Source organism: Molossus molossus, unplaced genomic scaffold, assembly GCF_014108415.1.
Source record: "Molossus molossus isolate mMolMol1 unplaced genomic scaffold, mMolMol1.p scaffold_m16_p_8, whole genome shotgun sequence".
Taxonomy (NCBI): Eukaryota; Metazoa; Chordata; class Mammalia; order Chiroptera; family Molossidae; genus Molossus; species Molossus molossus.
Genome location: NW_023425402.1, coordinates 103079560 through 103100213, shown reverse-complemented (window position 1 = coordinate 103100213; position 20654 = coordinate 103079560). Strand labels below are relative to the sequence as shown.

Genomic DNA, 20654 nt, shown 5'->3' with positions numbered 1-20654 from the left:
AGGAGCTGTCGTTCCAAAATTCCAAAGGTAAGCCCGACAGCTTGATGGAGGCCCCGTTCTTCTAGAAAACATGAAAAAGCTCAAAACTGGCTGATTGATTCCTTTTCTTTCATATTAAAATATTGGAACCGGAATACAATTCCTTTACACGTTTCTTTTAGTTTTGACAAAAGAAGTAACTTATTCATCGATTTTGTTTAGATTTTGCAGGTTTTGACTTTCATGCTCTAGTACAGTTTTCAGGTATTTGGTTATTCTACAAATTAAATCTTTAGATGTCAGAGTTAACTTTTAAACCATGTGTTTCAAAAGCAATATAAATTTACCATGTACTCCTCTGCCTATATTCCTTTAAATAATACCCAAACACAATTCTCATGTTTATCCCTCCATGTTTTACTGCCTGACAATAGGGATTTTATGTCTTTTATTTGGCATTGCTGTTTAACGTCATTCCTCCATAAATCTGGGGGTTTTGCTGACCTGATTTTACTTTGGTATCCTTCGGAAAATCTTTCTTCACTATGCTTAGTTCATTCAAACGTTGGCACTATTGGTAAAAGCTATAAAATCTTTCTTAACATGGAACAATATCGCCACCCAGTGGTCTTCTGTGCATCCTTCCAGATTCCACATCCTCCTCCCCCATTTTTTTTCATTGGATTATATCCAGTAGAGGTGTCCTTACCGAATAGCTAACATTTTTCAGATGAGAAAACTGAAGGTCAGAAAGGATAACTTCTTTGTTCAAGCCCACAGTGCTACGCCACATGACACGCCACACCCTTCATTTTTTCAGTCACAGTATCTCAGATCTGGAAGTGGAGTTCAAGGTCAACCAATCCAAAATGATGAAGCTGAGGCACAGAAAGGGGAAATGGCTTCCAAGGGTCCACAGAGCTGGCTGGCATGACAGCCTGGCATTCATTCTCCAACTAGACCAATCTCATTTTAAATGGCTTATGTTTCTTTCTTGAATTATCATAATTCCCCTTTTTAATAGGTGACCACAGTATCTGAGAATAAAGTGGTTCGGCTTTTCCTTCTCGCAATGAGTAAGTCTACAGCACAGGAGCCTGAGGATGGCAAAGTGTATTCTCATGAATCGGTTGTTCCTTACTGGAATATTCAAAAATGTTTCACTACTTTTTTTATACGTAAGAGGTAATGAATTTAAGTAAAGGGAATTAGAAATGCTAACTATGTTCTCATTTAGCTTAAGGAAAATGCTATCTCTAACTCAAAATGTCTTGATGCTAGAATTTAATTGTGTGGATTAGAGAACTTTCCTTGGCAAGCTGGGATGCTTCCACGTTGTCTTTCAACCGCTCTGTCCTTTAACCTCGAGGTCATCTTAAAATGAGAAGGGTCTATAACATTGAAACTCCTGATCACTCTACGTAAGTTTGCATTTCTAGATTCCCGGGTGGAATGAGGGTCACAGGGCAGCAGGTGCACGTTCTCATTCACCCCACATCCCTGTGTCCTCCTGAGTTCACTGAGTGCTTCCTACCGGCAGCATTGAACCCCCACCCCACCCCACCCCCGCTGTCTTAGGTGTTGAGGGCTCCCGGAGCATCCCCAGCTTCTGGTGGGAAAACGCTGAGTTGGATTTTACAACGTCTTTCAAAGGTTCCTCAGTGGGATTGAAGCATAGCTGTCCTAGAACCTAACATTAAATTAGAACCTGAACATTCAATTACTAGAACCTAATATGAAATCACTCCTGAACCACACTTAATCGGCTGTCTCCCTTTCCCATCCGTGCTCCCTGGGTTCCCGCCACGTAAACCACCATCCGCAGCCTTGCGTGGGGGTCTGATTCCGAGGGGACAAGCTACGACGCTCATGCTGTGAAGAAGGCCTCGTCTGGCCTTGGCGGTGTGACCAGTCCTCTGAGCACGTGCCCCCGAGGCTGTTCAGTCTGGCCCTATGGCTGTACGTGGGCTGGTTGACCGTTGAAACATCAGACTTTCCCTTGAACGCGTTGGAGGCCTGGGAGGAGCCCGGGAAATGTGCTCTCACCGTCGTGTGCTTTTGTAAAACTCGTGGAAGTAAGACACGTTGGCCACAGTGAAGACCAGCGCCTCTGTCCAGGCGGCAGTCCCGTGGTGGAGAACTCTGGGAACCTGGTACAGGGGGAAAGGGAGTCAAAAATGTCAATGGCAATTTGGAAAGGTGTTTTAGAACCTTCCAGGAAAACCAATGTAAAATGAGACTCCTGATTTGCGTAAACATGGAGTGGGCTTTCCGCTGTCTTCCGATTTTATGTATTTAAGGAACTGAGAGGAAAATGCAATTAAAAAAGTAATGGGGTAAGAAACGAAAGCAATAGAGTGATATATAGAGCCATAAAATCAATAGAAATTATTTCTATGCCAAGATGTGAATTGCAACTAAAAATTCATCATATCAAATGCAGTAATTTATAAAAAGGGATAAATAAATTGAGGAGAAGTAATGAATAGGCTTATGGATTGTTTGATAATCCAATTCATAAAGAGGAGTGAATCATATGAATACAGTGAAAAAAATTAAATGTGTTGATTATGTGACACCAAATACTGACATCAATTAATATAATATAAACTCGTAATACATCATTACAATGAGCACACCTATGACAAATTGGTTAATGAGTATCATCCATTCAAAGTATTCAAAATTAAACACTGCACAAGAAGCTTGGAATGCCCAAAAACCATACAGATCATACATGCAAAAAAACTTAATAGAGGTTTTCCAAATCTGACCACAATCCTAACAATGTCTATGACGTAAACAAACATAATTAGGGAAGCCGCAAGAAATACTTCTAAACTATCAAAACTAAAAGCCAAACTGTCAACAATCGTGGTAGTGCAAAAACGAAGTTATCTTTCTGTTCTATGGGAAAATTCCTAAACATGATCATAGGAGGAGGCAACCAAAGAGTTTGCTTCCCAAAAATGTAAGGGGAGAAAGATCAAAGAAGTCTGAAAGTAGTTAATTAATTAAAAAATAATATGTTACTTTTCTGTATTTTGTGATGTTTGTGCTGTGTTATTAAATCTTTGTCATGTCTAATGATTTCCCCCCTTATTTCAAATAAATATTGACTTTCATATCTAATTTTGTATTCATAAGTTGTTTTATCTTTCTTAAAGAGAAGCCTCGGGCTTTGTGCCCATCTCTTCCTCAGGACTCTGCTAACAGTAAAGGGGTGCGTTCGGTCTTCGTCAGAAAAGAAACAAAACGCACATGGTTTGCTTACTAGACCAGAAATGGGTACGCACCATGAGACTCCCCAAAACCAACCCCTGGGAGAGAGTGAGGAAACATATGATTTTTCCGAGGACAGAAGTCATTGTGTTGTACAAGAAATTCAAAGCATATACATTTATTCAAGAAGAAAAAATTACCTACCTACTATATTTGCCTGTGGTCTGCTTTGCTGGCACTTCCAAAACTGAAAAAAACGAATCCCTAAATTGTCACGTGAGTTACAGAGAAGTGGTCGCAGGGGAACGAAGGGAGCTGGTGAAGATCCTGAAAGAATGTTCCATTTCCTCGGCTTAGGGGCCAACGGGAAAATAAGACAGTTACCAACGGCAGCTCGTCATCATCATAAAACAGTCAAAACGAACATAATCATTTGTAGCCATCCTTTTTTAGAAAAGAAAGAAATGATTACGATAGAATAGATTTGAAAGTAGATTACACCGCACAGTTCAGTGTTCTGTGAAATATTTGTGCTGTGGGGAGGGGCTCTGTGTGCGGGGCTACCGCACAAAAGGCGTTGTTTCCTGTGGATCACAGTCCAAAAAGTCTGAACATTGCACAGGGGGACTGTGGCGTGGCTGAAGGGGGAGGTGCCAGAGAAGAATGACTGGGACCGTCACCAGCGCGCAGTTGGGCCGTCTGTGCAGATGACTGTAAAGTCATCGGAATTTGGGAGGCATTTTTCCTGTAAGTAGTAGTCTAAGTCATGACTGAATTCCTGGATGAAACCACAACTCATGTAACTCATAACACAAGTAATACATAAATGATGATATGATGTGTGATATGGCACAATGGGATAAGCTATATGCGTAATATAATGACATGATATAATATCATGCACATAATACAAGTGAACTGTCGCACCTTTTATAGCCCTAAGCCAGCACCCCCATTTCCTTTCCCAAGTCCCTCCCATTCGTAAGACTCCTGAGCAAACTGTTTTCAAGATAGTCTAAAATGATAGGATTTCAGTCACAGCATCATGTGTGTGCATTTCACTACGCAATGTAACACATCATAATAACTATTTAATGTGTTATGTTTGGTACTGCCGCTCGATTTGGTCTAAATAGCTATTCCAGGAATCTCCTAATTAGAATTATTCACCCTTCCTCACCGTCCCTCCCCAAAAAGAACAAGAGAAGTATTGACTAGGCTAAAATGAATACAGTTTTTAAACTGGGTAACAATAAGATGAAATCACACATTTGTCTCAAGGTACAACATCTATTCTTAAGATAATTCTCTGGTGTTAAAACTGTCAATGCCCCTAAATAATGAAGCCAAAGAACAGAGTTAATATGAATAGCCACACTCAATAAAAATCTGCAGAGAGAAAGTCATCTCTCATGAAAGCCACAGAATAATAAATTGGCAGGTAATCCTCTGAGCCTACTTTGTCATATGTCACAACAACATTACGGGAACTACTTCCTAACAGTTATTTGATTTCAGTATCATAAGAGTATTAACAATTCATATGTTGATTATATATAGCTAGATATCTATCTGCTAGACAAGTGTGTTCAGACAGAAAGAGAGGAGAGTAAGAGAATAAACATTTACAAAATACTTTCAATGTGTTGGGCACTACATTTGGTCCATTATATGCATTATCCTATGTGGTATAATGATGCATAATGTTTTGTAATACTTTTAACATCACAAAAGCTTTTTGTAATGCTCTGTTACCCATGACTATATTCACGCCACAGTTTTTTAAAAACTCCGTTAGTTCTCTGTGGCTGCTGCCACAAACCGTCACCACCATGCTGGCTCAAAGCAAGAGGAATTGTCTTCCAGTCTTCCAGTTCAGAAGTCCGAACTAGGACTCGCCGGGCTCGGGTCAAGATGTCAGCCTGGCCGCGTTTCCTTCTGGGGACTGTAGGGGGACAGCCCACTTCCTTGCCTTTTCCACAGAGGCTCTACACGCCTTGGAGGTGTGACCCTGCCGGCTCCTGATCCTCTTTTCTCTGTCTTCAAAGTCAGCAGCATCGGGCTATGTCCTTGTCACGCTGCCATCGCTCTGAGTCTGTCTCTTCCAAGTCCCTCTTCCACTTCCAAGGACCCTTGTAATTACACGGGGCTCACCCCCATCATCCAGGACAGTCTCTCTATGTTGAAAGCAGCTCACTGGAGACCTAGATTCCACCTGCAACCTCAAGTTCCCTTTGCCATGTGACCTACCTTCACGGGCGCCAGCTGCAGAGTGGGAGGCGATCCTTTCAGACCGCGAACAAGACACGTGCAAGAAAAAAGAGGAAGCAAGAAGAACTGGAATGTTTGAGGAAGGCAGACCAGCATGGCCGTGGCTCGCTGGAAAGGCAGATCGAAATGAGGCTGGAGATAAACAGGGATCAGATTAGGCTTTTTAAGGCCGTAGCAAGGAACTGGATTTTTATTTCAAATGCAGCGGGAGGCCCCTGAAGGGCTGTATGCAGATGAGTAAGTGATTGGGCTTACATTCTGAAGATCATATTCCCGCTGAATGTAAAGGGACTGTAGAGCGAGAAGGCTGGAGGCTGGAGGGATGCATGTGAGAGATGCTGCCATGCAAATGGGGGCTGGGAGCCAAGCTGGATTTCAGGAGCTGATGGTGGCAATGGGACATGGGTGTTGAGGAGAGGGGGGAGAAAGACTCTTAGGTTTCCGGAGTCACTACATGGGGATGTTTGTAGGGAGACAAAGTTTCACGGAGAAGAGGAAGCGCTCCATTAGAACACGCTACGTGTTAGATATGAGAGACATCCCCGTGCGCACAAAGCAGGCAGTTAGACATGCAGGTTTGGAGCTAGACACACAAATTCCAGAAGCATTAAATTCATCAGCTAATGAAATCGCCTAGGAAGAGGCAGGGGAAAGAGAGAAGAGGATCTTGGACTGAACTTTGAGATGTCAGATCCTTGAGTTTGGGTCGAGGAAGAGAAGTCAGCATGTGAGGCAGAGAAAGACGTGGGTTGTGCTAAAAGTGGAAAGAACAGTACTTCAAAGAGAGGTTCAGTGCCAGCCAGCTGTGTGAGCCTACAGAGCCCAGAGTGGAGGGGGCAGAGCTACAGCCCCGTTCCTCCCTGGGAGGCGAGTTGTGCGGAGTTGGATACTCAGCTGCTCTGTGCTTCAGTTTCCTCATCAGTAAAGAGAGACAGTATGTTGTGCATGCTTAAAAGTCAGTACGGGCAAGGCACTTATATTCAGAACAGCAAGTATACTGGGATCTTTGGACAGTTTGGCTGTAAAGAGGGGCTGGACATGGGGCAGGGGCTGCAGAGGCCTGTTGACGCCAACCGTGCAGGATTTCTCTCCTTATTTAGGGGAGGAGACGCATGCAGGCTATGTCGATTGCTAGGAACCACAAATTCTTTTTTTCCACCCCTCCCCAGATGGCTCCCTTTTCTTCACAGCCATAGCAGGAAGGGTAGCTTCCAGTCCCTTCCCATGAGCATGCACTCTGACACCTGAAGCAGAAACTGCCGAAGCCTAGACTCTCATCTTAGGTGAAGGAAGGAGCTGCCAACCTAAAGGTTTGCCCGGGATGTCGGCCTGGTCCTAGATGCCAAACTGGCGTCCTATCGCTCTCTCGGGGAAATAATAAGCATGCTTGTTCCAGGTCATTTAACCCAACAGCTGAAATTCACTAGGGGAATGCTGGTTAAACTGAACTGTAGAGAATAGTGAGGTGAGTGTTAATTTTGGATGATTTAGGGGAGTGGTGGTCTAGTAACGTAGAGGAATATGGCGAATTCAACAGTAGTCTGAAGGCACAGGACTCCAGGTGGGGCAAAGGGGTGGTGAGAAGGTGCCAACACACCTGCTCTGCCCTCCTCCTCCAGGTGGGGAGGCTGTGGCCTCCTTCTTCACCTACTCCTCAGCTGGAGGAACAGGCAATCCATTGCTGTGTATTAATTTCAACTCATGAACTGGTACAGAAAAATGTGGATCACAGGGCAGGCATGTACACAGGGGCTCTGCCTTCTTGCTCTGGCCCAGGCCCATACTCTTGGGTGTTCGGGGACTGAGGAAGAGAGGGGCAAGCCAAGGGACCCAGGATAGAGAAAGAAGGAATAGATGAGGCCTTAAATGCGAGTGTATTCATAGTCATAGTTTTATTTATCCTTAACCTTTTTTTCAGTTAAATGTTGAGACAAACTAATAAACTATTAATATAAAAAGGTTAATTTATTTGTACAATGCCTTTGGAAGGTGCTGATTTTTTCTTCATTCACAGAAAGATTTGCTTTGTTGTGTAGGAAAAACCCGAGTTAATTCATCCTGGGTAGAAAGGGTCACCTATCCTCATCACCCCATTAGGATACTTGACAATAATTCACAGATCTTTGGGGATAATCAGCAGACTTTCCAGCACTGCCTGGACTAGTGATAAACACTGTATTTAAAAAACAGTGTAACTGTTACATGGTTCCCTCAGGCAATTAACCTGTGTTGCTTGCTATAAATTGCCCTGCTTCTATCCCCATAGAATAAGTATTTGGTCTGTCTGCTCAAAATGGTCATGTCTTTTCTTCTTCCCTCTAGGTAGGTCACTGGATTCCTTTGTGAACCGTGGGCATCAAACAGCCATTCAAAAAGACTACATACGTGTAAAATGCAGCTCTTAATATTTCTCTGGAGCATTGAGTCATACTATAGAGAATTATAAAATACTACCAGAAAAGGGCACTTTACATATCATAATAGTCATTTTATAAAGTTCAGTTTGGCAATTCCAAGCCACATTTAATTTTCTCTGAAAATTCCCACGTGGCAGGAAGATATTGCTCTTTGTGGCTTTCCTCTCTGTTTCAGGGAACTGGAAAAGCGACCACCTTTCAGAAGTAGCACTTTTTCTATAAATAGATGCTAAATTACTTATACCAAATGAAGTCACATATTCATTTACATTAAAATAAATACCAAAATAATAAGTAATTTTCCTATATAACCATTCTGGGATTTGTGCAAATTAGAATTGTGCATTCTAGCTTAGTATCACTTAGAATCACTTGTAATTCTACATCTTCGCTGATAGGTGGAGCTAGTAATTTCTGTATTAATTATAATATTTTAGCATATTAAAATCTGTATCTAGATGAAGCAGATACTTCAAAGCTTCAAAACTGATGAAACTGCATACTTCTCTTTCAAAGGATGAACTCATTTGCATTAATATGTGAAATACACTACTAAAACAGCTCTTACTGATTTCATGTGCTTTGTAGGGAGTTAGGCATAATTTTCTGAAAATTAAAAGACTGAGAATCAGATAGTTATGATGATAAAAATTACATCTCAAGAACTGTTAAAAACTTGGAAGATTGTCCTAAGATGAAATTTTTTATTCAGTTCAACAATTATTTAACACATACTGGAGGTAAAATAGTAATCAGACAATCACCAGCACTGTAACAGTGCTCACTGAAAATCTTTGTAAACCTACATTATGGAATTCAAATGAGAATTAAGTGCAGTAATATGGGAAACTGCTTTGTAAATAACAGGTCACAACCTCACAGATGTTGATTATTTAAGATGACATGGTATAAGACAATAATCCTTATATTTAGATCTGGGGACAAATTCTCAGGAGTCCACAAAGTCTCCATGTAAATGTGTTTTTGCTGGAGTTTTTAAATTTTTGTTTTGTTTTTATGTTGGTGTTCATCTTTTAAGAAGTTCTCCTGGGTCATTTTGAGCCATTTGAACATCCTCCTGATAACTGCCACGCAACGTGTGTGTTCAGTGACGGAATCAGTGCCAGGTAATTCAACTTCAGTTGTTTCTGAGCTAATGAAGAGTAATACAAGCAGACTTATTATGTAGTTTCTATGTTCCTCTAAGAGAAAGGCAAGAGACAATGGCAACAATTCTAAACAAAGATCTGGTGTTAGTTTGGATCCAGAAAACTGATGAGAAAATCCAATCATTACATGCTATCCAATCATTACACACCATCACATTGGTACTGAACTCTTTACTAAAGAATCCTGCCAGCCCTGGCCGGTTTGGCTCAGCGGTTAGAGCGTCGGCCTGCAGTCCTGAGAGACCCGGGTTCAGTTTCCGCTAAGGGCGCGTACCTCGGTTGCAGTTTGTCCCCGGCCCTGGTCGGTTGTGCAGGTGGCAGCCACTCGATGTGTCCCTTTCACATCGATGTTTCTCTCTTTCTCTCTGTTCCTCTCTCTCCCTCCCACTCTACCTGAACAAAAAATGGAAAAATGTCCTCGGGTGAGGATAAAAAAAAAAAAAGAATCCTGCCAATTAAGAGCAGTGACTTAACATCATGTATCATTTGTGTTGGATTTTCAGCCTCGCATATACTCATATGCTTGTGTTTTAGTTAGTCCTATGAGAACTGTAAACTTAAGTTTATACTCAAATTTATATTCTATATATTTAAATAACATTATAAAATTAATATACATTGATTTAATAATTAACTTTTACAAATTTAATACTTGAGGGGTATGGCCCAGGAGATCAGAACTCAGAAAAGATAGAATCCAGGTAACCCCTTTACTCTGCACTTCGCTCTGCATCCTGGGCAAGTCAAATGACCTCATCTCTATTTCTTCACAGTAAAGTAAGGATAATAATCTCAACTACATAGGACCATTGTGAGGACTACATGAAACAATGAATATAAGTGTGAATGAATGCCTTCTCAGGTATAGTATGTTTTGGTTACAATAAGGGCTCTGAATCAAGAGTTTAGCCTTTCAACCTACATTTCTATGCCACCTTGGGCAAATCATCTTACCTCTAGGGAGTCATATCCCAATTTTCTAAAGCTAGGTGTGTCACATTATCTCCCAGTCTCTTCTAAGATAGCTATAACAGAAGGTGGTGGGGTCTTCCATATAATACCCAGTTATTTGGTTGTCCATTAGTTTTATTTTAAACGTACTACTCTGAGAAATAAAAATAAAAAAATTAAGATTCGCATGTAATAATGCAGCAACTTACAAAAAACAATAGCTAAACTCTCCTATCAGAGAGATTTTGATATGTTTTTGCTTTGTTGTGTTCTCTGATATAATGGAGAGACAGAACTTATACTTGATTCTTTCTGTACTTGGATGTAACATCCTAGGCAAGACAAATGACCTCTCCCTACTGAATGCACTGCTTAAAAAATAGGCTCTGGATACAGACTTGTGGATTCAAACCCCAAGTCCACCACTTGTTAGCTGTGCAGCAGCCTAGGGCAAATTGCTGAACCTCTCTAAGCCTTATTTCATATTTTGTAACAGTTAATGAGATAAGTTATCTCTTATAACTGTGAAGCCTGGTACTTTGGGAAAAGCTCAATGAATGCTAGCTATTATTAGTATTATGTTCCGGGTTTTGCAAGGAGAGGTAAATACTTGAAGCATGAAGGGGCAGTAAGATAATTTGGGGAAGGTAAACAAGGAGGGGCACCAATACTCAATGCATAAACAGATGAATAATGCAAGTCAGGAAGTCTAGATTGGATATAGATTCCACAATTATCTGGCTTTGTAAATTTCATTGTTATATCACATCTCTTAGTTTTTGTTTCCCCTGCTTTAAACTCAGGCTAGTAATACTTATTCTATTTATTTCACAAGACTGTTAGTGAAAGGTTCTTAACAAATATTCAATATACACAAAACACTTCCTAAAATCTAAAATGTACTGAAAAAGGCTGTTTTTCCTCATTGAGTGGATACATTTTGATGGGGCAGAACAGCTAGATTCTACTGTGCTGATAGTTTAACCCCTCGGGGCGTTAAATAATTATTGTAGCAACAGCCATCACTGGTTGCAGGCTTATCATATGCCATTGCAATACGTTCTGAATTCGCACACCAGGCGACCGCTCTCGTTTAGTGCTCACAATTTTAAAGCAGACATTCTGTCCACTTAACAGATAAGAAAAACTAAGGAGGTTGTGAGAAGTTAGAAACCTGTCATCCGGCTCTGCAGTGCTGAGGTCCTAAAAACATCTAACCATAAGAGAGAATTGTTAGCAACCAATAGTTTTGCCTCTAATCCTCTAATCACCAGCTTTTCCGCAACTATTCACAGTAGGGAATTGGGAATGTCTATCAGCCAGGAGCCAGGTGTACAGCAACCCTGGCTGACTGCGGGGCTCCAAGCATCCTCAGATCCGCCCCTCCGGCTTCCCGCCCAGGCCCCGCCCCGCCCGAGAGGCCACGCCCACAGGGTTCGTCCTTTGCCCTCAAGTGTGGAAAAACAGCGTACACCCAGCTTGAATCGAATTTAGCAAGACGTAGCGCATGCGCCCTGAGAGCACCCGGATTTCCTGTCCGCGCTCTTCGGTTCCGACAGCATATTGCCGACCAATGAGGTGGACGCGGAGGCGGGCCATAGTTCTCCAGGCTCCTCCTCCGCCGGGTGCGTTCTGAGCCGTGGGCAAAGGGCCGGCGTGAGGCCTGTGCAGCCCTGCGGTGGCTCATGGCCGCTTCCAGGGCGCGCAGTACTTTCCGTCTCCCGCCGTTGCCGACGATTCGAGAAATCATTAAGTTATTCAGACTGCAAGCGGCGAAGCAGCTCTCCCAGAATTTTCTCCTGGACTTGAGGCTGACAGGTGGATACCTTATCAGTGCCCCGCGCTGTGTCCTCCGCACCCCGGGGGCGTGGGACGCAGGTCTCGCGCGCACGTTGCGGGCGGGTGTCCAAGATCAGGCACAGGTGTACAACCGGCCCTTAGGACCTTCCGCCGCTTTGTACTAAGGAACTCCGCGCCCGGCACACGAGTGGAGCGCCTTGTGCGCTCGGGGTCCCGCGCTCGGGCGTGCGCAGGCCTCGTGCGCGGGCGGCGCCGACGCCGAGCGGACCTCGGGAGGAGGGGCGTGGCGGGGAAGGCGGTGGTGGGCGGTCCATCTGCGGTGTGTGGACGCGGAGATGCTGCTGCACGTGCTGGCTAGTTGACTTTCCACGCAGTTATCCGAGTTGAGATTAGGGCAGGGATTTTATCAGTAACTTGTCGAAAAGGAGTGTCACTTGTAGGATCCGTTATTTGTTGCGTCCTAGAAGCCCTCCAAACACCCTTTCGGTAAATGAGTGTCACAAGCCCTGTGCTGGCGTTGGAGCTGCTTGGTCGGAGGCCCTCAGGGAGCTTCCAGTTAAGTAAATTCCATTCACACTCCTGCACAGTAAAGGTCACCAGTTTGAAGTGCACAGTTGGACGAGTTTTGCGAATGTATACATTCGTTTAACCACTGCCACCATTTCTTTCTAAAGGATGAGGCTGCAAGAATAAGGTGTATTACAAATGTGTCCACTGTTGAGCACTTACTGTTTTTAAGGTTCTGGTGTTTCATTCCATTTGGCCCCTCTTTAGAAGCTGAGAGATCAGTATATGGCACCAAAAAAATTCATTTCAGTTCAATGAAGTACAGTCCACGAAGCACAATTAAGATGTTTTATTTCTCGGACTTGGAGACTTTATTCTGCCAGTAGCAATATGACTTTGGGTAAAATAGCATAACTCTGCTTCAGTTTTTTGATCTGTTAATTGGAGGAAGGTCCTACAACAAGAATTTAAAAGGTTACCCACCTCTAAAGTTCTCTAGTTCTGGTAGTAACCAGAATCAGTCTTTGCCAGTCTAGGTATAAAGCACCATTCTCAGGACTGAAAATACATATATATTATATATATATATATATATATATATATATATATATATATGTATGTATATGTATATTTTTAATGCCTTCATATGTATTTTTCCCATTGAGCTTTTTGTTCACCCTCAGGAATAAATTCCAGAATCTAGATACAATTCTCTCTTCTATGGGAACCAAACTGAAGGGAAATTAAGGTCCTTGTCTGAGGTAGAAGCAGGGCAAGATTGAACTCAAGCTTAGTGGGCTGACTGTGCCTCTTTGATGGCAATTATATACACACACACACACACACACATATATATATATTAATCCTCACCTGAAGATATATTTTTTTTCCATTTATATTCAGATAGGGAGGGAGGGAAAGAGAGAAACATTGATGTAAGAGAGACACATCAACTGGCTGCCTACCAAACGACCCCGACCAAGGCTGGGGACCGAACCACAACCCAGGTACAAGCCCTTGACCAGAGTCAAACCTGCGGTTCTTTGGTCCACAGGCCAGCACTCTAACCCCTGAGCCAAACTGGCCAGGGCTGATGGCAGTTACATTTGAATGTGTCTGAATAGTCTGAGAACAGAGTCACTGACCTGTCCACTTTTAAAAAGCTCTCCACTTTTAAAATACTAAATTCACTCTGTAATGCCTGTGCTTACTGTATCGTCTCTGCTCCCTGTAAGAGGCATTGGTCTGTGTCCGAGGAGGGATTGGCTTTAGAATTTACACCTGAGCTGGAGCCCCTTCTCCACTCGCTCTCTAGGTGACCTTGCCCGAAGAAACCAGACGGGAAAGGAGAAGTTCGGAGGAGTTCAATGGGATAGTTAGTGTGTTTCGAGGATTTGTTGTGAGACAGCATATGAAGCACCTGTGTCAAACAGACCCAGTGTATGCTGAGTCCCTCCCTGCACCATTCATAGACAAATCTATTTTTAGATGGTTGAGAGATTGTTTTTCCTTTAAGCCTACAAAGGTAGGTTCTCAATAACAGAAGCAAAAATGGGACTATCCAGTGTCAGTGAACACTGCCAACAGAGTGCTTATATGTTTTCAGTGAGTAGGTTTCCACTATTCTAGGAGGCCCAGTTGCTTGAGTATTAATAGGCCAGTTAGACCAGCCCATTGTATGTTTTTTTTCAGAGTGATGATTGGTTGCATTGATTGAATCCTCAGTAATCTGCTTTTGCATGATTTGTTAAGGTCAGCTAACATAAAGAAGCAGATTAATTTTTTTAATTAACTTTTCTGTATCAACTTGCATGCTTGGAAAACTTAAAAACCTCCACTGCTAAATTAAACTAAAACTGAAAATGACCGAGAATCCCAATTCCTGCAAGTCTTATGATCTAGGAACTTTGTCGCACTGTCCAGCAACCAGATGTCTAGAGGTACAAATGGAGACTGCTAGCACTTTTTGCTTCTGGGTCTTTAAACAGCAACAATGAAAATTCTGAGTGTAAAACTAGTCTTGTTCATTCAAATATTTCATGGTCAACAATGTTGAAAAGTGGTGCCTGCTTATCCAGCCCATTTTTCTTATAAATTGATTGGTTTGGAGGAGGAACATAAAATACAATATTAGCTGAATTTAAGTTAAGGAAATTTGTCACAATAATCCTATTTTTGTTAAAGGACTGGTACTTTTCACCACTGTTGCGGGAGAATGATGAATGGCCACTCTGTGTTGGTTTAGGCTGAAAGTCAAGTAATTGGATTAATGTTGTGTCTGAAGAATTAGTTGATTGAGTAATGGCTGATAAGAATTTGTATTGATTATGTTTTTAATTCCGTAGGAAATTTGCCAAGATAATCAGGATAACTAGAGCTTTCTTTTCTCTAGATAAAATTGTGAGGAAAGCTGGCAATCTGACCAATGCCTACGTGTACGAAGTGGGCCCTGGGCCCGGGGGAATCACGAGGTCCATCCTCAATGCCAGCGTTGCTGAGCTGCTGGTGGTTGAAAAGGACAGTCGCTTCATTCCTGGGTTACAGGTGAGATACTTAAAGTGCCTTTTTAAAACCCCAATTTAAAGCTTTAGGCCGTGACTCTTAAACCCCACGGTACACAGGATTAAATGGGTGGCAAATCTCCGGGCCCCATTCCAGAGATTTTCATTCATAGTCAGGAGAGGCCTAGAAAGCTGCATTTCTAACAAGCATCCCCATGTAGTCTGTTGATCAGGATCGAAGAAACATGCTAAAATAAAAATTAAAATGCTGTTTTGCGTCACCTTTAAAAAAAAGTTAGTATCTGTGTGTGTCATGGCCCAGTCCTTTAAAAATAAGTAATGGTAATAATGACTCAGCATGACTTCTGAGAACTTCATTTAGGTTGAGAAAATCATTTCTACAGGCAGAAGTTGGAGAAGACTGGCTTCATTGAGGGACTGATTGTTAAGCTTAGGCATTAGTAGAAGATAATTTTTAAAAAGTTTTTTTTCCTTTATTGATTTGAGAGGGAGAGAGAGAGAGAAACATCAATGAGAGAGAACATTGATTGGCCACTTCCTGCATGCCCCCCACTGGGGATCGGGCCCACAACCTGGGCATGTGTCCTGACTGGAAATAGAACCAGCAGACCTCTTGGTGCATGGGTCGTCGCTCAACCACTGAGCCACACCGGCCAGGCTAGAAGATAATTCTTTAAGTGAAGGAATAAAGTGGTACCACTGTGCGGATAGATTCAAGATGAGGTGTGAAGAAAGTGATGTGTGCATCTTCCCAATAGTCAGTACTGTTATTATATGAGAACTATTCGAAGGAACTGGGCACATTTCAACTAGAGAAGAGAAGCCTTGAGTGAGAGCAGTCAGGGCGGCCTAGCAGAGGTTGGTGGGGAGAGGATAAACTTGTTCCAGTCTTCTCAATGAAAGAATTAAAGCACATAGGTGGGGAGTGAAGATTTAAAATAAGAAGAGACAGGTAGCTCAGTTGGTTGGAATGTTGTCCTGTGCACCGGAAGGGCTGCGGGTTCGATTCCCAGTGAGGGCACATACCTAGGTTGCAAGGCACTTACAGGAGGCAGCTGACGGATGTCTCTCTCTCTCCCTCCCTCTTCTCTTTTTCTTCCTCTCTCCCTAAAAATCAGTAGAGACATGCTCTCAGGTGAGGATTAAAAAAATATAATAAGGGGACATACATTCCTTAAAAGTTGGCAAACAGTGGAACAGGGGTCTCGTAAAGGGAATTCTTCATCAGAGGCACTTAAAGACTGAAGGGCCTTTGATTCCTCCCTGATTCTAACACTTTAAAAGAGCCTTCAGTGATTTATTAGGTGAGTCAAACAGAATAGTCTAATTATCTGCACTATTATTTTAATACAAGAGGAAAACTTGGTTTAAAATTCGTACATTCTAATACTTGTATGTGCATTAAAGGAAAAATGTTTAATTTCTGCCAGAACAGTTGGAGAAAATTTGTTTGAAAATCTAGGACTTTGTGTGCATGAATGTGATTTTTTTTTTAAAGAAACCTAGTGATTTTTTTTTTCTATATTTAGTTTTTAATGTTTTCAGAAATTTTACAATACTGACTTTTATCTAATTTTGCTAGTCTTTATTGACAGAATTGGTTTCATATTTATAACTTTATTTTGGGATATTATATGGTACATATTCTTTGATCAAATGTGGAATTTAGTATTGATTTATGCTTTGAACTGCATTCTTATTTTAAGAACTGTATCTCATTTGGAGATGGAAGTAGGGAAATTGTTATTTTTGGTGAGATCATAAGGTGATAAAAAGAAACTGAATAACACTACATGATTCCCTTTAATTTTCTCATCTGACCCTTTCTGGACATAGGGAACTCATCTGACTCTGGCTCTTAAACAGACTTCCTAACCCTCAGTCCCCCCACTGTTACATGCAGTGCTTTCTCATCAGGCAGGGAAGTGCATCACACTGCTCTTCGTTCCCATCTTCATTTACATATTCTCCTCTCTGATGTCAACTAAAGATCTTTGAAGACAGACTGTTTAAAAGACAACTACACCCTTCTTACCTCACCTCTCTTCACCACAAGTCCCTGCACTCCTAACCCGCCTTGTTGTATTTGTCTCGTTAGATTTACTGTCATCTGACATCATCTCTGTGCTCTTATATGTTTGTTGTTCCTTGCTGCAGCTCCACACGTGTGAGTGCCTGGCACCCAGCAGGTGCTCAGTAATGCCTCGCCTGGGAAATAAAAAGGTCGATTGTTTTATGTGTTTATCTGATTAACTGACTAAATGTGTCATTTAATAAGGGAAGTGAATAATTGTGTAGCATCGATTATCAAAGAGTTTTGTGCTCTTTTTTCTAAATATTATTAGGTTACTTTCTAGGTAAATTAACTCTGCAGAAAATGTGTATTTGACTTCTTATCAGTTTCTGTAGAAGAAGCAAAAATCTTAGGGCAGGAAAGGAATTTTCCTTCAAAAGAAGTGTTGGGTACTGAAACATCAAATAGACTTCTTTTTCCTGCAAAGAATGGTTCAATATGTAAAACCACTTTCTTTTAGAAGTCCTAAATTAATCATAAAACCGAGTAAAGGCAGATGGAGAGTGATCTATTTTAAGGATTCCATTTTAGTGATTTCTAAGCTAATAGAATTATTTTTTAAAGAAATTGTAATAATTTATAAAATGTCTTCTAGTTGAAATATGTCTTTTGTAGCTTAATTCAATTCTTATAATAGTATGAGGCACCTTAGAGGAAAGAGCATAGTATGTAGGTTTCACTGTCAGCATGTTATAAAGTAAGAAAACATGTAATACGTGAACACATTCTAGTGCCTCTTTACGGTGAAGAACGCAGACTGGAGCGTCAGACTGTGGGTTTGACTTCAGGCTCTAACATATACTGGTTGCACGACTAGTTGTAGTCCAGGCACTAGAGAGAGCTCCGAGCCCTGCTGGTGGCCTCAGGGCCCTGGGGGCCCCCACTCTCCTTGCCCGGGCCCATAGTTCAGATGCTGAGAGGCAGCTACGCAGACAACAGGTGAGCGAGTTTGAGAGTAACTATTCCTCACTTTGCACGTCGGATTGTTATGAGGAGTAAATGAATACCTCATGCTTAATAAGCACTTAATACAATTCTTGAGACAATTAATAAATTAAGTTATTAACTCCATGCCTTGTGCACCTCTGTTAATTAAGGATCAATCAGGAGACTGCTAATCTGGGAAGGGGTGTAGGAGAAAAGTACTGTTCTTTCTTTGGAGCTGTAGAAAATCCCCAGTGCTATGGAAATACTGGGGCTGAGAATGTCTCCTGCGTCTTTTTCCAGATGTTTTATCTAAACGGCGATTCTTTTAAAATAAATAAATAAATAATGGAACTCAGATGCAGCGAACAGACCGGTCATTGCCAGGGGGTGGGATAAAGGTATTCAAAGAGTTCACACTTCCAGTTGTAAGTCCTGGGATACGATGTATAGCATGGTGACTGTAGTTAATAATGTACTGTATTCTATATTGGAAAGTTGCTAAGAGAGTGAACCGTAAAATTTCTCATCACAAGCCCTGGCCAGTGTGGGTCAGTGGTTAGAGCATCAGCCCACACACAGAAGGGTTACAGGTTCAATCCCCAGCCCCAGTCGGACACAGGTGGGAGGCAGCTAGCTGATGTGTCTCTCTCACATCAGTGTTTCCCCCTCTCCCCCTCCTCCTCTCCCTCTCTCCCCGTCCTTCCACTTTCTCTGAAAATCAATGGAAAAAATATCCTCAGGTGAGGATTAACAACAACAAAATGTTCTCATCAAGAAAAAAATGTATAACTGAGGTGATGTTCACTAGACTCATGTTGGTGCGCATTTCTCAATGTATATGTTTCTACAAACCTCAGAGATATTGTGGATTGGGTTCCAGACCACTGCAATAAAGCCAGTGTGTAACAGCGTTGTAATCTTTTTGCTGGTGGAGGGTTTTGCCTTCAATTTGTCAAACAAACAGAAACCTGCCACATTTGTGGAGCACAATAAAGTGAAGTGCAATAAAACAAGGTATGTAGGTATGTGGAATGTTGTACACCTGAAACTAACAATGTCAATTATATCTCAATTTTTAAAAAGTTGAATGCTAAATTAAAAGCTTATTTCTTTAATACTATGCAAATTCTTAGGAGAGAATCAACATATCTCTTATGGCTTTCAAAGTAAAAGGTGAGAAATAAAATCCCCTCCAATTCTCCAAGGGTTAGTTGCTCAGAGGACTTAACTTGGTGGTAAGAGTTCCTCACTTTGGGCTGCTTCAAATGAACTGAATTATAAACTCCACCAGGATTTGCTCTCTGCTTTGTTCTAAACATTCCATATAACAAGAAAAATAACAAAAGGTGGAAGTCTCACTTTGATCTTAAACAATGGGAGGAACATGAACCTTGATACAGATCTATAATTTGGAATAATATATTACAATAAACTCCTGTTAGTTTATTTTTTAATAATTATTGGATGTTGGATCTGCAAAATTTTTTCTGAGTTTATTGAGATAATCATGACTTTTTAAAAAAAATTTGTTAATACCATGAATTATATTGATTTTTCTAATGGTAAACCAATCATCTGTAGAATCTGTAGCGATGATGCCTCTCTCATTCTTGGTATTGGTGATTTGTGTATCGCTTTTTCCTGATCACCAGCTACAGATTGGTCAACTATATTGATCTTAAAAGAAGGTGGGGAGGGGGTACTTTTGGTTTCCCTGATTTTTTTTTTTTTTTTTAATATTCCATAGATTTCTGCTCTGAAATCTTTATATCTTTCCTTCCGCTTGCTCTGGGTTTAATTGGTTCTTCTTTCTATACTTTTTCTGGAGTGGAAGCTGAGGTCATTGATTGAAAGCCTTTCTGTTTTCTTACAGGCATTTATTGCCATCAAGTACCCTCTCAGTACAGCTTTGGCAGAATCCCACACATTCTGATATGTTCTGTTTTCATTTTCATTCTATTTAAAACACTTTCTAATTTTTTTCTTTTAAAATATTTTTTTGAGATACTAGATTTAAAGACAGAATTCCAGATGAAGTTCTGAATTCCCACATAACATATAGCTCCAGTTTCCTTTAACTTCTGGGTTATTTAGAAGTATATCATTTAGCTTGCAAATTTTTGGATTTTTCAGATCCCTGTCTATAACTAATTTCTAATTTAATTCCATTGTGATCAGATATCATACTTTGCATGACAGATTATTTTAAATTAATTCAGACTCTTTTAATAGCAAATAATATGATCTATCTTGGTATACATTCCTTAAGCACTTGAAAAAGATAAGCATTCTGCCTAAAAGAATACGCATCTGCTGTTTTTGGATAGAGCATACATTTCAGTCAGGTCTAGTTGGTGTTATTCAAGGCTTCTACCTCCTTGGTGATTGTCTGTCTACTGTTCTGTCACTTCCTGGGAGAAGGGTATTGAAATCTCACACTCTAGCTGCAGATCTGTGTGTCCTGCAGGTCCGTGGGTTTTTGTTTCATCCATCCTGAAGCAGTTATCAGGTGCATACACATGTAGGATTGCTATGTCTTTGTAATGAGTGGCAGCTTTACCATTATGAAATGATCTTCAAGGTCTCTGGTGATATTCTTTCCTCTGAAATCTACTTTATCTGATATGAACATCACCATTCCAGTTTTCTTTTGATTAGTGTTAGCATATATCTTTTTCATCCTTTTTACCTATTTGTGTTTTTTTATGATTAAAATGGGTTTCTTACAGGCAGCATATAGTTGGCTCTTGCTTTTTCCCCACCAATCTGAGCATCTCTGCCTTATGTATTAGTTTTCTATTGCTGCTGTAATAAG

At 41.2% G+C, this 20654-nt stretch overlaps 1 protein-coding gene across 1 annotated transcript in view; it reads left to right on the top strand.

Moving 5' to 3' along the window:
* Positions 1-11656: 11656 nt before the first annotated feature.
* The window catches only part of TFB1M (transcription factor B1, mitochondrial), a 56058-nt gene continuing 47060 nt past the window's right edge, over positions 11657-20654 (top strand). The window contains exons 1-2 of the mRNA XM_036248613.1: positions 11657-11827; positions 14709-14860. Of these exons, the coding sequence (XP_036104506.1) occupies positions 11695-11827; positions 14709-14860 (285 nt within the window). The 5' untranslated portion in view covers positions 11657-11694. The remainder of the gene's footprint in view (positions 11828-14708; positions 14861-20654) is intronic.